The following is an 18,447-nucleotide window of genomic DNA, read 5'->3' as shown; positions in this document are numbered from 1 at the left end:
TCGGCCACTACTGAAGTTACTTAACACACAGGTTCAAAGATAATAATAGAAATAAAAAACTGAAGAGGGTTGTATTAGTTATCCACTGCTGCATAACAGACCACCAGCAAACTTAGTATGCCTTAGGGAAAGGAAGTACTAAGGAGTTGCTAGAGCTGGGAGAAAAGCATTCTCAGTGCACGAGGACCGGTCCAACCCACCTCAGTGGCCCTGGTGCCCCGCCCAGCCCGAGCCTCCCGCCTGGCCCCGCCCCCAGGATCCCTATTGGAGCCTGCCCCGCGGGCCCAAAGGCTCCGGTGGGAGGATACTGGGACTCTCCGGCCCCGAGGCTAGAAGGTGCTGTGGTCGCCGCTCTCGCCGCCTCAGGTGCTGCTAGGTCGGTCCCCGAGTTTTCCCCCTTCTAAGGAAATGGAGTGGGCGTCCCTGGAGCGGCCATCCTTATCGAAACCGCGCCACTGTTTTCCTAGCGACCTGCCTCCAGCCACCGAGGAGCAGTTCCGTGTGCGGTCCCGCCTCTTGGGGGGCGGGAACTCGGCGAGGGCGAGGAGAGGGTGCTTGTGGGGTGGGGTCTGGGTAAGGACTTGGAGATGGGGCTCGGGAGGCAGGTGACGGTGCTCGCGGAGCGGGGTCTTGAGAAGGGCGGGAAGATGGGCCTCTGGGGGCGGGGTCTAGGCGGGGGCAGGGGCGTACGATCCAAGGGGCGGGCTCTGGGCGGGGAGACCGGGCTCAGCGGGGCGGGGTCTCGGCGTGAATGTGGAATTCTGGGAGGTGGGGCATAGGGGGGAGGGGGCGTGGAGCTCCAAGGGGCGGGGTCTGAGAGAGGGTGGGGCCTTAGGCCTCCGGAGGCGGGGATTCGAGCGATTGGGTACCCAGCTGGCGTTGACCTTCCGTCCTCGTGTCCTTGGGCTCTCGTGATCTGGCCGTTTCGTTCGTTTTTCCAGCGAAAGGCGCCGGTGAAAAATTTTTTTGTGTGTGCCCTTGAAATTTAGTCAAGGAGGTCCCTTTCTGCCTTCCTTGTACAAGAGAATTTTACTTGTACAAGACTTTTGCTTTCGTGAGCGGCATTAAGGTGAGGTTAAGATAAACTTGTTTTCAATTTTTATTTATATTTGACATTCATTTGGGAAGATAATTTCAGGATTCTAGGGTGAGTATAAATAAGCAAGTGTAATAAAGAAAACGAAGGAGGAGAAGTGAAAACGGAAATAACAGGTCTTAAAATTAAAGTAAGATTATTCAATTCTTTACATCCAGAATCAGCTCCAACTTTCCTCCAGTGGCTGTGATCGCCGCTGAGTTTAAAAATATAGGGATCTCTTAATATTGATATTATTAAAAGGGATTTTGGTGTTGTATATTTGCAGTGAAAGCGTGACAAGAATCCAAAGTGAAATACATGAGATTGTATTTCATTAAAACAAAAGGATTCTTCAGTAAAAGGGAGGAAGCAGCTTTCTTAATATTAGTAGAAGAAAATCGAATTTAGTAGCCTTAAACGAGATGTGTTTCGACCAAGTGAGATTTTTTTTTTTTCCCAGTGAAGTTAAAAACTCATGGGTGAAAAATTGGAGGAAAAATGATTGTGGAGGAAATTCAGCAACACGGGTTCCTTGTTTCTGAAAATACTTCTCACACCTTGTTGTTCAGTCGCTAAGTTGTGTCTGGCTCTGCGACCCCATTGCCTGCCTTACCGTTTCTTAAATAACATGAGTGGCTTATATTGTGGACAGCCATTTAAATTAATTCCAGTGTTAATATTTGTACTGTATCTCTTATTGGATGTGTGCACCTTCTCAGTCTAGTTGTAACTGAACATTGTCCAGGGCACTCAACAAAACTCACTGGGTGCTGAGTGTGAGCCAAACCTAAGTCAATGCATGGGCACCAGAAAAATAAAAAATGCACAGTGCTGTCTCCCCCCAGTAGGCTGTTTAGAGGAGAAACAGATGTGAAACTGATATGAGGGCCTATAATGGACAGATGAGCTTAATTATATGGACAAGCAGGGAAGGAGGCTTGATATTAAGAGGTGCTGATATTTAAAAACTGAAAGATAAGTAGGACAGAGCTGGGCAGAGGCTGTGGAAGAAGAGGGTCTGAGAGGTGGATGGGAAGTTCAGAATCCCAGAAGCAGGACAGAGCCTGGTGTATTGCCTAAATGAAGGAAAGAGAGACCTGACCTGGAAGGGCAGAGAGTGATGAGAAAAGGAGGCAGTGTTACCTGAAATGTGGGTTCATCTCTTGGTGGGCATCTAGCCAAATGACATAACCAAGCCAAAGAGCAGGAGAGGTAAGGATTTATTACTTGCAGCAAGTAAGGAGGACACTGGGATCTTTCCCAAAGTAATGACTGCTTGAACAGCAAAATTGGGATAGTTTTGAGCTAAGGGTACATTCCTACTCATGAAGGAGGTTGAGCAGAAGAGAATTCAGCATGGAATTGGGGCAGAGGTTGCCATTTGTCCTTATGCAATTTTTAACACTTGAGTTATCTTCCATCTGTAGTTGTGGCTGCAATCTCATGCCTGCTACTTTCTGGATAAGAGTCTAACTCTAGAGAGAGGTGAGAAGGAATCATTTTTGGTATATGTAGAAAGGGGAAGTGAATATTTCTAAAAGAAACAGTGCTGTGCTTTTCAAAGTAAATATTGTAGTTTAAAACAGAAACAAACTGAAAATGTTACATGTCATGTATCTTTTGTTCTGTGCCGAGTTGAAAAGTCATTTTGCATGGTAGTGTTATTTTATTTTTTTAATTTTTTAAAAATAAAGATGAAAATCTATTTATTTTTAATAGTTTATTTATGTATTATTTGGCTGTACCAGGTCTTAGTTGCAGCATACGGGATCTAGTTCCCCCGACCAGGAACGGAATTCAGGCGGCCTGCATTGGGAGCACCGAGTCTTAGCCACTGGACCACCAGGAAAGTCCCTACTGTTATTTTCTTTAAACAATTAGTCAAAACACATTTTATTTCAGCTAAGCTTGCCTGGTGGCTCAGACGGTAAAGAATCTGCCTGCAACGCAGGACATGTGGGTTTGATTCCTGGATTGGGAAGATCCCCTGAAGGAGGGAATGGCAACCCACTCCAGTATTCCTGCCTGGAGAATTCCATGGACAGAGGAGCCTGGCAGGTTACAGTCCATTGGGTCGCAAAGAGTTGGACACAACTGAGGGACTAACACTTTCACTTTTCACAACTTCCATAAAGTAGGAATTGTGGAAGGAATATTTATATTATTGAAATAAACTGAATATGAAAAAATTAAAGTAATTCAGGAAACTGTAGAGTAAAAATACCAACATTTCCCTTCATATTTCCCCTGCCAAATATCCATGAAACAGTGTTGTGCTCTTCTCCAGAGGGTCCCAGTGTTACCTATCTCAGTAGGCCTTTGCAGTTTTTTTGCAAATTGTAGTAAATGATATATAACATATAATTTTCCTTTTAACTTTTTAAAAGTTTTTTTTTTTTTTTTTTTTTACTTAAACCATTTAAAAAAAAGTCTTTAGTGAGTTTGTTATAATATTGCTTCTGTCTTTTGGTTTTTTGGCCCCAAGGCATATGGGATCTTATTAGCTCCCACCCAGGGATCCAGCCCTCACCCCCTGCATTGGAAGGTGAAGTCTTCATCACTGCACCAGCAGGGAAATCCCAGTTTTTAACCTTTTTTGAGGGTACTTTTCAGTAGCATTAAGTATATTCACATTGTTGTTCAGTCAGCACCACCATCCATCTCCAGAACTTTTTCATTTTCCCCAATGAAAACTGTACCCATTAAACAGTAACTCCCCAGAACCCTAACTTCCAGACCCTGGTACCCTTTATTCTGCTTTCTTTCTCTGTGAAGTTGACCCTTACCTACGTACCTCAGATAAGTGGGATCATATGGTATCCGTCCTTTTGTGTCCAGCTTATTTCACTTAGCATAATATTTTCAAAATTCTTCCATGTTGTAGCATGTGTCAGAATTTCATTCCTTTATAAGGCTGAATGGCTTCCCTGTTAGCTCATTGGTAACGAATCTGCCTGCAATGCAGGAGGCCCCAGTTCAATTCCTGGGTTGGGAAGATCCTCTGGAGAAGGGATAGGCTACCCACTCCAGTATTCTTGGGCTTCCCTTGTGGCTCAGCTGGTAAAGAATCAGCCTGCAATGTGGGAGACCTAGGTTCAGTCCCTGGGTTGGGAAGATCCCCTGGAGAAGGGAAAAGCTTCCTACTCCAGTATTTTGGCCTAGAGAATTCCATGGACTATAGTCCATGGGGTTGCAAAGAGTTGGACATGACTGAGTGACTTTTACTTTTCACATTCCATGGACAGAGAAACCTGGCGGGCTACAGTCCATGGGGTCACAAAGGGTTGGACACGATTGAGCAACTAACACACAAGGCTGAATAATATTCCATTGTAAGTATACACATGTTGCTTATTCATTCATCTATTGATGAACATGGGGACTTTTTCTACCTTTCCTCTATTGTGAATGATGCAGCTATGAATATTCATGTGCACATATCTGTTTGAGTCTCTGTTTTCAGTTCTTTTGGATGTATATACTATTGCTGGGTATGGACAGCCAAAAGAATGGAAAAACTCGAATTGCTGGGTCTGTAAGGTAGTTCTGTGATTCAGTTTTTGAGGAACCATCACACTTTTTAACAGTAGCTGCACATTTCACATTCCCACCAGCAATGCATAAGTGTTCCAGTTTCTCCACATCCTCTCCAACAATTGTTAGTTTTTTTTCTCGTGATAAGGGTCATCCTACTGGGTATGAAGTGATATCTTGTTATTTATTTATTTATTTGCCTCACCAACCTGTGGGATCTTAGTTCCCTGACCTGGTATCCAACCCACGGCCCCTGGAAGTGTGGAGTCTTAACCACCGGACTGCCAGGAAAGTCCCTCAGTATGGTTCATGTTTGCATTTCCCTAATGATTAGTGATGTCAAGCATCTTTTTGTGTGCTTATTGGACATTTATGTATTTTCTTTGGAGAAGTATTCATTGAAGGCCTTTTTCTCAGTCATATTTAACACATACATATATTTTATAAGCTTCCCAGATGGCACAGTGGTAAAGAATACACCTGCAGTGCAGGAATTGCACGTTTGCGGTGCAGGAGACTTGAGTTTGATCACTTGTTTGGGAAGATCCCTTAGAGTAGGAAATGGCAACCCACTCCAGTATTCTTGCCTGGAGAATCCCATGGACAGAGGAGCCTGGCAGGCTACAGTCCTTGGGTTGCAAGGAGTTGGACAGGCTGAGCCACTGAGCATACACATAATTTTATAGATTATGTGAATGTATTTAATACTTCAAGATCTATGTCAGTTTTTTGGTTTTAAAAGCCATAATCATATCCCACATACAAATATCTGGTCAATCTTTAGCCCCTTGCTATACTCTAATGGATATTTTGGTTAGTTCTAGTTCTTACCCATTATAAACAGTTTGTATAATAGTAAACAAGCTTGAATATACATACACATCTATTTATCTGTCTATATCTACACAGGTGCCAAGGTTTCTCTTAGCTACAATCCTGAAAGTTGCTAGTTGAAGGCATGGGGATATTTATAATTTTTATACACATAAATTCAAATTATCCCCAGCACAGTCCCAACTGCCACGGGCCCCTGGTCATCTTTGTCATCTGTGGCAAAGACAAATTTTTCTACTGGGTACTGAGGGCAGGTGGCTGCCTGAACCTGGAGCCCAGATAAGACATCCCTGGGGAACTTCCCTGGGGCACTTCCCTGGTGGTCCAGTGGCTAAGACTCCATGCTTCCAATGCAGGGGGTGCTGGTTTGATCCCTGGTCAGGAACTAGACCCCACATGCTGCAACTTAGAGCCAGTGTAGGGCTCCCCCCCCAAAAAAAGAGACATCCCCTGAAGCTCTCTCTCAGCCTGCTGGTCCACCACATTTTGAAATTATTCCCCCCAGCCCCTGTCACTCCCACAAGCCTAAGAACAGGCCTTGATATCCCTCTTGCAAAAAACAAAAAAACCCTCTGCTGTATCAAGCCTGTCTCCGAGGGAGTCTGCCTTGTAGGGGTGGCGCTGCCGCAAGAGGAAATTTCCTTTACCTTTCTGAAACCTCCAGCTGACAACAGCCCCCTCCTCTTTTGCCAAGGAGAGGGGAGAGCATAGTCAGAATGAATAGACGCCCCTTACCCTCTGTCCTCCCAAGTTCACTAGTGCCTGAGCTTTCTGGGGTGTATGTGTGATGTGTATGCTCAGTCGTGTCTGACTCTGCGACCCCATGGACTGTAGCCTGCCAGGCTCCCCTGTCCATGGGATTCTTCAGGCAAGAACCTTGGAGTGGGTTGCCATTACCTTCTCCAGGGGATCTTCCCAACCCAGAGATTGAACCCAAGTCTCTTGCATCTCCGGATTCTTTACCACTGCACCACCTGGGATAACCCTTTTAAATTTGATGGGAAAATATGCCATTTGTTAAATCTGTAAAATACATAATGCATATTGTGTGTAAAGTATATATGATATATGCATATTAATTTTCACATGTTATACAAAATACATATATTTTTGCCTCTGCCAAACCTCACCTTGAACAAACTTGCTTCTCCTCCATCTTTCCCTCTCAAGTAGTGGTCATCTTTTAGCCAGTGTACTAATATTGTAAGGAGAGACTTGCTGTAGGCTGAAATCTCCCATCTTAGGGTCAGGCTTTATTTTTCTTTTTGGCTGCACAATGCAGCATGTGGGATTTTTGTTCCCCGAACAGGGATTGAGCTTGTGCCCCCTGCATTGGAAGCCTGGAGTCTTAACCACAGGGCTGCCGGGGAAATCCCAGGTCAGGCTTTCTTTGATAGGAAAGAATAAACAAAGCTGAGAAGTGGGATGACTGATGGGGTGGTAGGGTAGTTTGTCAGGGCGGACAACTGGTTTCCAGGTTCATGGGTGGGTCAAAGTTCAATGACCCAGGAGGGTTGGGGGGTGAGGGGTGGGGAGAAGCCTGACTGAAGCTTGGTGAAGTTCTGTCCAGGCTGTTCAAGGGGGACAGACAGTTCAGCTACTCATTCACAAGACAGATATTGGGAATTCGGATAGCCTCTGTCTGGCCTTGTCCTAGGTAAACAGGGTCATCCTTGGGTCTTACCTGAGTTGTGTGGGGAAGGGTGTTTAATGGCAGGACAGAAAGGGTTGGAGAGGTGGTTCTTACCCATCACTGTTTTCTAGGACCACAGGGCTCAGGTATAAAGTTCAGTTGTTGCGAATTCTCTGGTTGTCCAGTGGTTAGGACTCAGCGCTTTCACTGCTGGGGCCCAGGTTCAATCCCTGGTCGGGGAACTAAGATCCTGCAAGCTGGGCCTTCCTCCCTTCCCCACCTCCAAAAGTTCAACATTGTGAATATAAAAGATCCAGTGACCCTCCCTTGGTTTCTTTACCTTCTCCCATTGGCTGAGGGTCAATTGGCCCCCTTCCACCCCACTTGAATTCCCTAGCAAATCCTTTGGTGTTTCCTCTGATATGTATACCATACTAATGACTTAGAATGGTCTCTGCTGCTCCTGGCCTCTTCCAAGGCGTTCTGGGCCCTGCCACTGCTGCTTACCAGCCCACTGCTTCTATTTCTGCCCTCCCCAGTTCTGTCCTGTGAGCAGCAGTCAATATGATATTAAAAAAATAAAAATAGGAACAGAACACTCTTGGTGCCAAATTCTTCTGCTCAGCTAGTCATGGGATATAAACCCACATGTCCCTTTGCCCTGGTCTTTTATTATTATTTATTTAGTTTTGGCTGCACTGGGTCTCTGTTGTTGCGGGTGCTTTTCTCTAGTTGGGGGCGAGTGGTGGGGCGGTGGGGGGGGTGGCTACTCTCAGTTACGTTGCATGGGCATCTCATTGCTGTGGCTTCTCTTGTTGTGGAGCATGGGCTTAGTTGACCCACAGCGTGTGGAATCTTCCTGGACCAGGGATCAAACCTGTGTCCTCTGCATTGGCAGGAGGACTGTTAACCACCAGACTCAGGGAAGTCCATCCTTTGCTCTGGTCTTGACTCAGCTCCTGGTCCCTCTGCTCCTTCAGTTTTCCTCCCCAGACACTCCAATCACCAAGCTCCAGCCACTCCCACACGGGCTTTCTTCCCCCTTGAGCCCCCTCCCAGAGCTAGTTTGTGCCCTGGCCAGTATTTTGAGACCCTCTTCCTCCAGGGCTTCCAAAGGCCAGGACGAGGTGGGAGTGGAGCCCCAGGAGCCCCTGCGCCCCAGGATTGATGCTTTTTAGGGTTTTGGATATTTGGGGGATAATATTGTATTATTCCTTGCTTCCTTCCTTCCCCCCTCCCTCCCATCCTTATTTTTGGCTGTGCCTGACCAAGGATAGAACCCTGGCCCCCTGCACTAGGAGTGCAGGGTCTTAACCCCTGGACTACCAGGGACATCCCGTTCCTTTTTCTTTCTTTTTTCTCCCCCTTGCTAAGTGGCTTGTGAGATCTTAATTCGCCAAGCAGGGATTGAACCTGGGCCCTTGGCAGTAAAAAAAGCCTGGAGTCCTAGCCACTGGACTGCCAGGGCATTCCCCTCCTTGTTTTCGATTTATAAATTTGGACGACTGACTTGCAAAACTGTTCTGAAACTTGATTACCCACAATAGTCACGGGAGATAACTAGGCTTCCCCTGGGCAGCAAGGTCCACAGGCCTCTTTTCTAAATATGAGAGATACAGGGCCTCCCTGGCATTTTAGGAAACCTCCCTGAAGGCAGGTGGGCAGGCTTGCCTTTGCTTCATTCAGGGTGGTATGAAGTAGTGTCCAGGCTTGGGTGGAGTGAAATCCAGCCTTGGCCTGTTTCTCACAGCATCTCCCCTGTCCTCTAGCTATGCCTGCTCGGGACCCCACCTGTCACCAGGAGGGGAACATGGAGGAGGAAGCAGTAGCTGCAGAGCTGCCAACAGCCTGGTCAGAGGTAACTGGAAATCCCCCTCCATCCAACATGGCGTCTCCCTTCCCCGAGGGTGGGTGGCCTGGAGCCTGCAGCCCCACCGGGACTTGTCCCTACTCTTTCTTCCTCTAACGGTGGCGAAGGAGCTTCCCAGAGAATGCTGGCACTGCCTCAGTATTTATGAACTTTTCTCAGTATAGTCACTTCTGCGCTGTGACAGAAAATCAAGAAAATCTGTGAGACCACTTTGTCTCAGGAACTCTTGGGAACATCGCTCATTCATTTATCTAAATTAAAAAAAAATTAAAATTTGTCACCATTTATTTATTTAAAAAATAATTTTTATTGGAGTATAGTTGCTTTAACTCATTCATTTACCAAGTATTCTTCCAGGACCTTGGGGAGCTCAGGGCTGGGTGTACCTGACTGAGGGGACCCAGGCAGGATGGGTTCACAGACAAGCTGGAGAAGAGTTCAACTGTGTGTTGAAGAATGAACATATCAATGGGGCTACATGGGGCTGCTGAGGTCAAGGTCACCTTTTTGTCTGAACTTCCCAAGCCTCAGTCGTCGGGCTCCATCTTCCTGATGCCCTGGCCTCCTGGGACACTGATGGAGATGAGCTTGTGATATTTCAGGACCCAGTGACCTTCCAGGAAGTGTCGATGGACTTCTCCCAGGAGGAATGGGCCCAGCTGGCCCCCGCTCAAAAAATCCTGTACCAAGACGTGATGCTGGAGAACTACAGGAACCTGACTTCTGTGGGTGAGTGTGGTCGGCCACCTCTCTTTGTTAGTAGGTTTTGTTTGTTTTTGTTTTTCAGAGCGATCAGTGGTTTAATGATGGGGGAGTTTACACGTCTGAAGCAAGGTCCTGGAGCAACACCCCACCATATGTACACAATGGGCAGGATGTCATTCATAGGTTTTTTTTTTTAATTATTTATTTTATTTTTTTGGCTGCACTGGGTCTTTGTTGCTATGTGTGGGTTTTCTGTGGTTTCAGCGAGCGGGGCCTACTCTTCATTGCAGTTCACAGGCTTCTCATTGTGGTGGTGTCTCTTGTTGCAAAGCACAGGCTCTAGGGTGCAAGGATTCAGTCGTTGTAGCACACAGGCTTAGTTGCCCCTCAGCATGTAGAATCTTCCTGGAGCAGGGATCAAACCCATGTCCCATGCATTGGCAGGTGGATTCTTATCCACTGTACCACCAGGGAAGTGCCATTCATGGGTTTTTGCTGCAAAACTTTCTCAAGCACCTGCTGTGTTGCAGGAACTATTCTTGCTCTTGGGAGGAGTATGTGGCCCATCCTTAAGAAGTGATATTGTAGGGACTTCTCTGGCAGTCCAGTGATTAGGGGTCGACACTTGCCCTCTGGAAGGGGAATAGGTTTGATCCTTGGTTGGGGAACTGAGCTCCTGCAAGCTTTGCAGCATAGCCAAAAAAAAAAAAAAAAAGTGATTGTGTAGAATGGGGGTGAGCACTCTTTTTGTTAAGGGGCCAAGGAGTGAGTAAGTTCAGCTCAGTGGACCCTGGGTCTCTGTTGCAACTGCTGAATGCTGCCACTATGGTGTCGAAGCCACCGCAGATGGCATGTAAGCAAATAGGCAGGGCTGTGTTCCAATACAATTTGACTTACAGAAGCAGGTGGCTAATGTCTGGGCTGCAGTCACTAGCCCCTAGTCTCCTGTCTGCCTTTTGAGAGTGAAGATTTATTCATTATATCAACCTGATTTTCTTCATGATTGGAAGCTTTCATGCCCCTTATGTGTGTCTCTGAGCTTGGGTCTGAGGATCCCTGGAGGGCATGATGTGAGATAGTTTCGGGTCTTGGGTAATCATGTTGGTCTTCCCAGGTGCCTCAGTGTTGAAGAATCCGCCTGCCAATGCAGGAGATGCAGGTTTGATCCCTGGTCTGGGAAGATCCCCAGAGAAGGAAATGGCAACCCGCTCCAATATTCCTCCCTGGGAAATCCCATGGACAGAGAAGCCTGATGGGCTACAATCCGTGGGGTCACAAAGAGTGGGACACGATTGAGCGACTAAACAATAACCATCATTGTGTTACTGCTCATGGGGCCACACATGCTGAAACTGTTGGCCCTACTCTGGGCAGAGTTCCCGTGTCGACCCTGCACACCCCCCACCTCATGTGTCTTTCCCCATGTGCCAGGGTATCATCTCCGCAAGCCCCGCCTGCTCACCCAGAGGGAGCTGAGAACCCGGAAGAGGAGACTTCTCCAAGACACCTGTGCAGGTGAGCCCTGGGGAAAAGGAGCCCCTTTACAGAGCTTCTCAAAGGTCATTTTTGTCTGAGAAATTGTGTCCAGCCACTTGGGGTGAATTTCCTCTTGAAACTTCTACTTTCCTTCCTCTCCTTCCCTTCTCTCTTTTCTCTCCCATTTTTTTTTTTTAATTGAAGTATAGCTGATTTACAATGTTGGATACATTTCAGATGTACAGCAGAGTGATTCGGTCATGCATATGTTGTTTTAGTCGCTAAATCATGGCCACCTCTTTGTGACACATGGACTTAGTCCACCAGCCATATGTGTATTAATATATATGTATATAGGGTGTTCCTCAGGGCTCAGTGGTAGAGTTCTATCCCTGAGTTGGGAACATCCCCTGGAGAAGGGAATGGCTACCCACTCCAGTATTCTTGCCTGGGAAATCCCATGGACAGAGGAGCCTGGTGGGCTACATAGTCCATGGGGTCGCAAGGAGTTGGACATGACTTAGCGACTAAACAACAACATTTATGTATATATCTATATTCTTTTTTTGTTTGTTTGTTTGATTCTTTTCCATTGTAGGTTATTACAAGATTTGAACATAATCCTTGCTGTTTCTACCACTTTTGCTATAAGAATAAGCACTGTCCTGCTTTCTCTTTTTTTTAATTCATTTTTATTGGAGTATGGTTGATTTACAATGCTGTGTTAGTTTTAGGTATTCAGGAATACCTAATTAGTTATGCATATGCATATATCCATTCTTTCTTAAGTTCTTTTCCCATTACAGAGTACTGAGTACTGCTTCCTCTTTCCAGAACATTCCTAAGTGTGCTATTTGCCCATTTTCCCACTGTCCTCAAAGTTTGCTTGCCCTCTTTTAGACTATTAGCAGTTGTCTCATTCTTAACAAACTTGTTCCCTGACCTGTCACTTGCCATTTTCACCCCTTGTTTGTGTCCTTGTCAAATTCTATACCTTGCTGAAATCCTAAGTCTGTCTTTAGCTGCTGGTGCATTCTTCCCTGTCACAGTGACTAAGAAGAGTCAGTATATGAAAGAAAAACTCCATGGGCCTCTGTTTGTTGTTTTGTTTTATCTAACCATTTATTTCTCCATGAACTTAAACGTTTTTTATTCTGATCATTTCAGACCAGAATTCTCAGCTTAAAACCCAAGAGACCACGGCTGGAAGGAATAAAGTTTGGGAAAAACCATTTACTGGCAGGAAAGGGGTAAGGCTCATGAGGGTTCATTGCTGGTTCTCTGCAGGGGGAAATTGCCATGAGATAGACAAAGAGCACAACAACCTGGGGAGACACGAGGGGCCAGTAGGCTTCACACAAGATAAGTCATGTCTCAGGAGAGAGCCTTGGGGTGCCATGAATTTGGGTAATATCCTAAACTGATGTCAATAGCGATTCATAGATAGATCCCACAAATAAGCAGGTCCATAAATATAACTTAGAATTGAGTTTTTGTTTTACATAACTATCAGAAAAAAAAAAGTCTGTACATAAGAAGTCTTATGAATGCAGCCATGATGGAACCTTATGGTAGAGCATTCCCTGTATTTACCTGGTGGCTCAGATGGTAAAGAATCTACCTGCAATGCAGGAGACCCAGGTTCAATACCTGGGCTGGGAACATCCCCTGGAGAAGGGAATGGCTCCCACTCCAGTATTCTTGCCTGGAGAATTCCATGGACAAAGGAGCCTGGCGGGGCTATAGTCCATGGGGTCACAAAGAGTTGGACCCAACCGAGCGACCAAACACTTTGACTTCATTCTGTACGCTCAATTTGAACTCAGACAGGGCAGAAGCAGTGCACTTGCTCTGAAAATGGTAGCAATTTCTAAGGTAGGAATTTGCTTTCTTTACTCCACACACTTCCTATGGGGGAGAATTCCCATGAGTGCAATGAAAGTGAGAAAGCCTTTAGTTACTGCCTATCTCTTCATTGACAGGCACCAGCTCAACCTAGAAAGAAGTCCTATGAACACAGTCTGTGTGGAAAAGCCATCAGAAGGAATCCTGACCTGACTACTAAGAGGAATTACACAGGCGCGAAACGTGATGAACGTAAAGAATGTGGGGAAGCATTTAGTTATCCTTCCTTCCTTGGGGTGCACGTGTGATCACACACTGGTGAGAAAACCTACAAATGTTCTCAGTGTGGGAAGGCTTTCAGTTGCAACTCCTTTCTCGGGCCGCACGCATGAATTCATCCTGGAGAGGAACCATGTAAGTGTAGCTAGTGTGGGCAGATCTTTGGCTCGACCTTGAGCCTCGCTGTAGCCAAGAGGATGCACACTCGGGAGAAGCTGTGTGAATGTAGTGACTGTGGGAAGGCCTTCGTCAGGAGCAGTGACCGGACAGTGCATGGTGCACACGGGCGAGAAATGCCGCCAGTGAAGTGATGCGGCAAAACCTCTAGCAGAAAGTTCTTTCTGATGGCGCACATGAGAACCCATACTGGGGAGAAGCCCTACCCAGTCAGCACCTGCAGAAAAGCCTTCCATACGAGCTCTAAGGCGACTGCCCACAAGAGACTACATGCAAGAGGGAAGATGTTGCAGTGTCGGAAGCTCTCCAGTCATCATTCATCACGTAGGAAACACGTGAGGATGCACACTGAAGACAGGTCTGGGAGTGGAAGCAGAGAAAGGCTCATCGGTCCCACAGGAGAGCAACTCTGTGAATAGCTTTGGTATGGGGGGAAGCCTGCTGGGGCTTAAACTACTGCACAAGGAAATTCAGAGTGGCAGGGAAAACATATAAACGTGAAGAATGTGGGCTTGCTTTTATTAGGTCCTATCTTGAAGCTGGAAATCTAGCTCATTAATTTTCAGTCTGTGTTTTTGAATTTAAGCAGTTAAGGCCATAGATATCCTGCTAAATACCCTATTTGACTACATTACATGTGTGTGTGCTCAGTCATGAAGCCGTGTCTGACTCTTTGCCACCCTAGGACTGTAGCCCTCCAGGCTTCTCTGTTCATGGGATTTTCCAGGCAAAAATACTGGAGTGGATTGCTATTTCCTCCTCCAGGGGATCTTCCTGACCCAGGGATCAAACCTGCGTCTCCTGCATTGGCAAGTAGAGTCTTTACCACTGAGCCACCGGTTGAACCCGCACATGGGTTTTAAGCTAAGGTTTTTAAAACTTTGGTTTAGTTCTAAGTATCAGCTGATATATCTATTAGACCTGTTTTAACTCACAGTGTCACTTTACTTTTTAAGCCTATCAAAATACTACTTCACTTGAATTTCATCCAGACTCTCTCCTTCCCCCCAGTCCTCTAATACCCCTGTGTCTTCCATGGTTTGGTGGGACACCCGGTGGTTCCTCAGGGATGTCGTTTCCTGTGTAACAAGTTGGTAAATCCGACCTTGTTACACTATAGGTTTTGTCCCTGGTGGTCTTTGGCTGATTTGTGTTGGGACAATAATGTGTAGTCACGAATACACTCTGCTAGAAATGAGAATACATTGAGATTCTCATCTTCTAAAATGTTCCTAAAATACCCTTCTAAAATGTCTTCTAAAATGTTTTCCTATACATTGTTGATTTTTATTTATGGTGTCAGGTTTTGTTGTTCAGTCGCTAAGTCGAACATAATTTCTGTTCAAAGTTGGGAGATGGACTCCAGGAAATGGAATTTTGTGCTGATTGTTGAACCACAGTTTTTTTTTTTTTTTTAATTTTTAAAAAATTTTTTTATTAGTTGGAGGCTAATTACTTCACAACATTTCAGTGGGTTTTGTCATAACATTGATATGAATCAGCCATGGGTTTACACGTCTTCCCCATCCCAATCCCCGCTCCCACCTCCCTCTCCTGAACCACAGTTTTTTAAACATCTCTGCTCATTTTATATCTGCCATTTCCAAGACCAAGAAAAGAAATCTTTAAATGTATTTTTCATGCAGGCAGCTGTTTCTTTGAACCTCTCTCTGGAGAATGATGTTTAATTTTATAATTCTGTCTGAAAACTTACCTTGCATGTAAAATGCACCATTTTAAATGTCACAGGTTGATGAAATTTGACCAGTGTGTAAACCTCTATAATCACCATCCGAATTAGGATATAAAACATTACCATCTTCCCAGAAAGAATAACATTGATTTTTCCTATCATTAACAAAGCTGTAAACTGTGGAAATGAAAATGCTTTTGTGTTCCATAATAAAAGCAGCAATTTGATAGGGAAAAAAAAATTGCCTGGTGGAAATTTCCAGTGGGTAGGACTCCATGCTTTACTGTAGGAGGTGCATGTTCTATCACTATTTGGGGAACTTAAGATCCCGCAAGCTGCCTAGCAGCAAAAAACAACAACAAAAACCCTCAATAAACAACATGACTTTAAGCCTGGCAGTTTAACCTGAGTAGACAGCCTAGAAGCTGATTGCCTCATCACGCATGGCCACATCACACGACGTGCTAGGCCAGTGTCCTTCTCAGTGCCCTAATCAAGAGCTTTGTACAGTACTCTAAACACCTTAAAGCAGTTGCGTTGGGGGTTAATTTGCAGAGCAGATTTACTGTTCTAAGTTAGGCCAGTCTGATGTATTTCTTTCTCAGCCCTCCAAAACAGTAGGGTTTTTAAAAATTGTATATTTAAATTTATTTGACTGTGCCAAGTCTTTGTTGTGATCCGTGTGATCTAGTTCCCCAACCAGGGATCAAACCCAGGCTCCCTGCATTGGGAACACAGAGTGTTAACCCCTGGACCAACAGGGTAGTCCCCCCCACACACACTAGTTTAACTCTCTGTGTTTTGTGCATATTTCTAAACCTACACTTTAAGACAGGGGTTTGCAAACTTTTTTGGTAAATCGGGAGATATTAAATATTTTTGATTTGGTGGGCCAGATAATCTCTGTTACAACTACTCAGCTCTACCATGGCCACAGAAAATACATAAATAAACAGGTGTGGCTGTGCACCATCAAAACTATACAAAAACAGAAGCCAGGCTGGCTTATCCTTATTTTAAGGCAGAGGTTGCATTAAGAAAGTGGAAAAAGGAGACTCGTGCTTTCGAAAAGCACTGCACCTTATTGGCTTATTTATTTAAAAAAAAAAACAAAAAAACACTCACAGAACTTTGAAGTGTGGACACTGGATCCTCAGTATGTAAGAAATTGGGAATTTCCTGACGGTCCAGTAGTTAGGACTTGGTGCTCTCACTGCAATGATTCTGGGTTCAGTCCCTGGTTGGGGAAGTAAGATCCCACAAGCTGAGAGGCCTGGCCAAAGTTAGAAATATTAAAAAAAAGTTAATTTCGATCGACAAATGTGATCTTGAGGGAAAAGGGAAACTAGGAAATGCAGCTTCCAAAGTTCAGAGAACACACATTGCTGGTGGGAACTTAAAATGGTGTTGGTTGTAACTGAAAACCACTTGACCCTAAAGAGAAATCAAAAGCTGTCCAAAGACTTGCACACAAGTGTTCAAAACATATGATAGCCAAAAAGAGAAAACCCAAAATTTCCGTTTGGGGAGCTGGAGAATGAATAAATAAAATATAGTTAACTGTACAATGAAATATTATTTGGCCATACAAATACACGAAGTTTTTTTTTTTTTTTTCCTTTCAATTTTTTAACTGTGCCATGCAGCATGTGGGATCTTAGTTCCCCAACTGGAGATAGAACTTCTGCAGTGGAAGCTTGGTGTCTTAACCACTTGACCACCAGGGAAGTCACGGAAACGAATGAACCTTGCAAAACATGCTCAGTGAATGAAACCAGTCACAAAGGACCACAGACTGTATTAGCCCATTTATGTGACATATCCAGATTAGGCAGAGAGGGCATAGAAACAGAAATGAGGTCCACTTTTGCCTGGGCTGGTGGGGAGAACCCGATTAACTATGCAGGCATGAGGGATCTTACTGGGGTAATGGAAATGTTCTAAAACTGGTTCATGCTGATAGTTGCACAGTGTGATACGTTGACTATAAATCATTTGAGCTGTACATTTCAAATGTGTGAGTTTTATGGTATGTGAGTGATACCCCACTAAAGTTGTTTTAAAAGCTTCTTCCATTGTGCATTCATTTTGGTAAACATAGCTACTGTCTTCATCATGGCAGGATAGACCCATAATGCTCAGTTGTGAAGTCATCCTTGTAATTGTGGCATTCCTCGGAGAGGACAGTCACTGTCTGTTTTCTCAAATGCTGGTATTCAATTGTTAATGAATCTTCTTTGGACTGAATGAATGATCTAAAGAGTGCAACACTCTTTAACTCATTTATTGGGGTTCAGTTGGGGGTATTTATCTTGGAGTGTCATCTTCTCTTTCAGGGTCTTCTTCCTTTTAACCCATAGTTTCCATGCTACACTTTTTAATTTGGTTCTTTTCCTTGTGTTATTTAGACGTCTTTTTGGACTTCTTGTGAGAAATGGCATGGTTTTCTTTCCTAGAATCTGAATATTTCACACTGTATTTCTGAAGAAGACCTAGAGGTATATGTGTCTTGCTGGTCCTCATAGAGAGTTCTCTTTGTTGAGTCTGTTCATAGCAAATTTGATACACTCCTGTCTAATAACTGATGGGTAGATCGTTGGGGGGATTTTTACAGATAATCATATCTACATATACAGATAGATTTCATTTGCTCCTTTTAAATTCTTACCACTTTCTTATGCTCTTGTTGCCTATCTCTGGCAGGGGCTTTTGAATCCTATTGATTAGAAGGGGCCTTCTGCACCTCCTGATCTTAAAGGGCATTGTATTCCTATTGTATCAAAGTGTTGTCTGCTGTTAAATTTTGGTGGATGACTTTATCAGGATGAGAAAGTTGCCTTCTTCTCCTAGGGCATTAGTGTTCTTTCTTAAGAACAGGCATTGCATTTTTTTTTTTTTTTAACAAAATCGAATGTCTGTTCTGCATCTCATGAGATGATAGTATTTGTTCATTGATGTATTTCAAAACCCCTGGAACAAGGATAGATCTCATAGCAGGCACTCAATAAGTATTTGTTGAATGAATGAATGAATACAGGTAGCTTTTTTTTTTTTTTTTTAAAAGATGTCTGTGTGGTAAATGACTTGAATTGACTCTTCTACTGTGCTATTAACCTTGCATTCCTGGCTAACTCTGCCCTCTCATATCTACTACACAGCACTGCTCCCAGTTTGCTAGCTAGGATTTTTGCATTGTTGAGTGACATCAGATTGCAAATTTCCCTTTGTGATGCTGTTCTTTTGTTGTTGGGATATGCCAGCCTCATAAAGTTAGTTGGGGAAATTCCCTCAAAGTCCATGCCTTCACTCACCAATTATCAACT

At 44.5% G+C, this 18,447-nt stretch overlaps 1 protein-coding gene and 1 non-coding gene across 3 annotated transcripts; both read left to right on the top strand.

Annotated features, from left to right (window-relative positions):
- The first annotated feature begins 307 nt into the window (after positions 1-307).
- Positions 308-17,193, top strand: LOC133061916 (zinc finger protein 177-like). Of its 2 annotated transcripts, none has more exons than XM_061150246.1 (6): positions 308-376; positions 8,849-8,937; positions 9,552-9,678; positions 11,086-11,169; positions 12,298-12,380; positions 13,113-17,193. In XM_061150246.1, exons 2-6 carry the CDS (start codon positions 8,851-8,853, stop codon positions 13,281-13,283), a joined length of 552 nt encoding a protein of 183 aa, XP_061006229.1. In that variant the 5' UTR covers positions 308-376; positions 8,849-8,850; the 3' UTR covers positions 13,284-17,193. The 2 variants fall into 2 exon arrangements, with proteins under 2 accessions (XP_061006229.1, XP_061006228.1); XM_061150245.1 differs by lacking the exon at positions 308-376 and adding an exon at positions 4,024-4,410.
- On the top strand, positions 7,250-7,321 carry TRNAE-UUC (transfer RNA glutamic acid (anticodon UUC)). Its single transcript has one exon. It is a non-coding gene; the product is annotated as a tRNA-Glu (tRNA).
- Positions 17,194-18,447: the final 1,254 nt, after the last annotated feature.

This window comes from Dama dama, chromosome 9 (genome assembly GCF_033118175.1).
Source record: "Dama dama isolate Ldn47 chromosome 9, ASM3311817v1, whole genome shotgun sequence".
Taxonomy (NCBI): Eukaryota; Metazoa; Chordata; class Mammalia; order Artiodactyla; family Cervidae; genus Dama; species Dama dama.
Note: the sequence above shows the minus strand (reverse complement) of the source record. Positions and strands in the feature narration are given on the sequence as shown.

Bases quoted from the DNA above. Each gene is read 5' to 3' on its own strand.
- LOC133061916 (XM_061150246.1), top strand. From the start codon at position 8,851: ATGCCTGCTCGGGACCCCACCTGTCACCAGGAGGGGAACATGGAGGAG. The intron at 9,679-11,085 runs GTGAGTGTGGTC...CCCATGTGCCAG, and splicing joins CAGGAACCTGACTTCTGTGG to GGTATCATCTCCGCAAGCCC. The intron at 11,170-12,297 runs GTGAGCCCTGGG...TGATCATTTCAG, and splicing joins TCTCCAAGACACCTGTGCAG to ACCAGAATTCTCAGCTTAAA.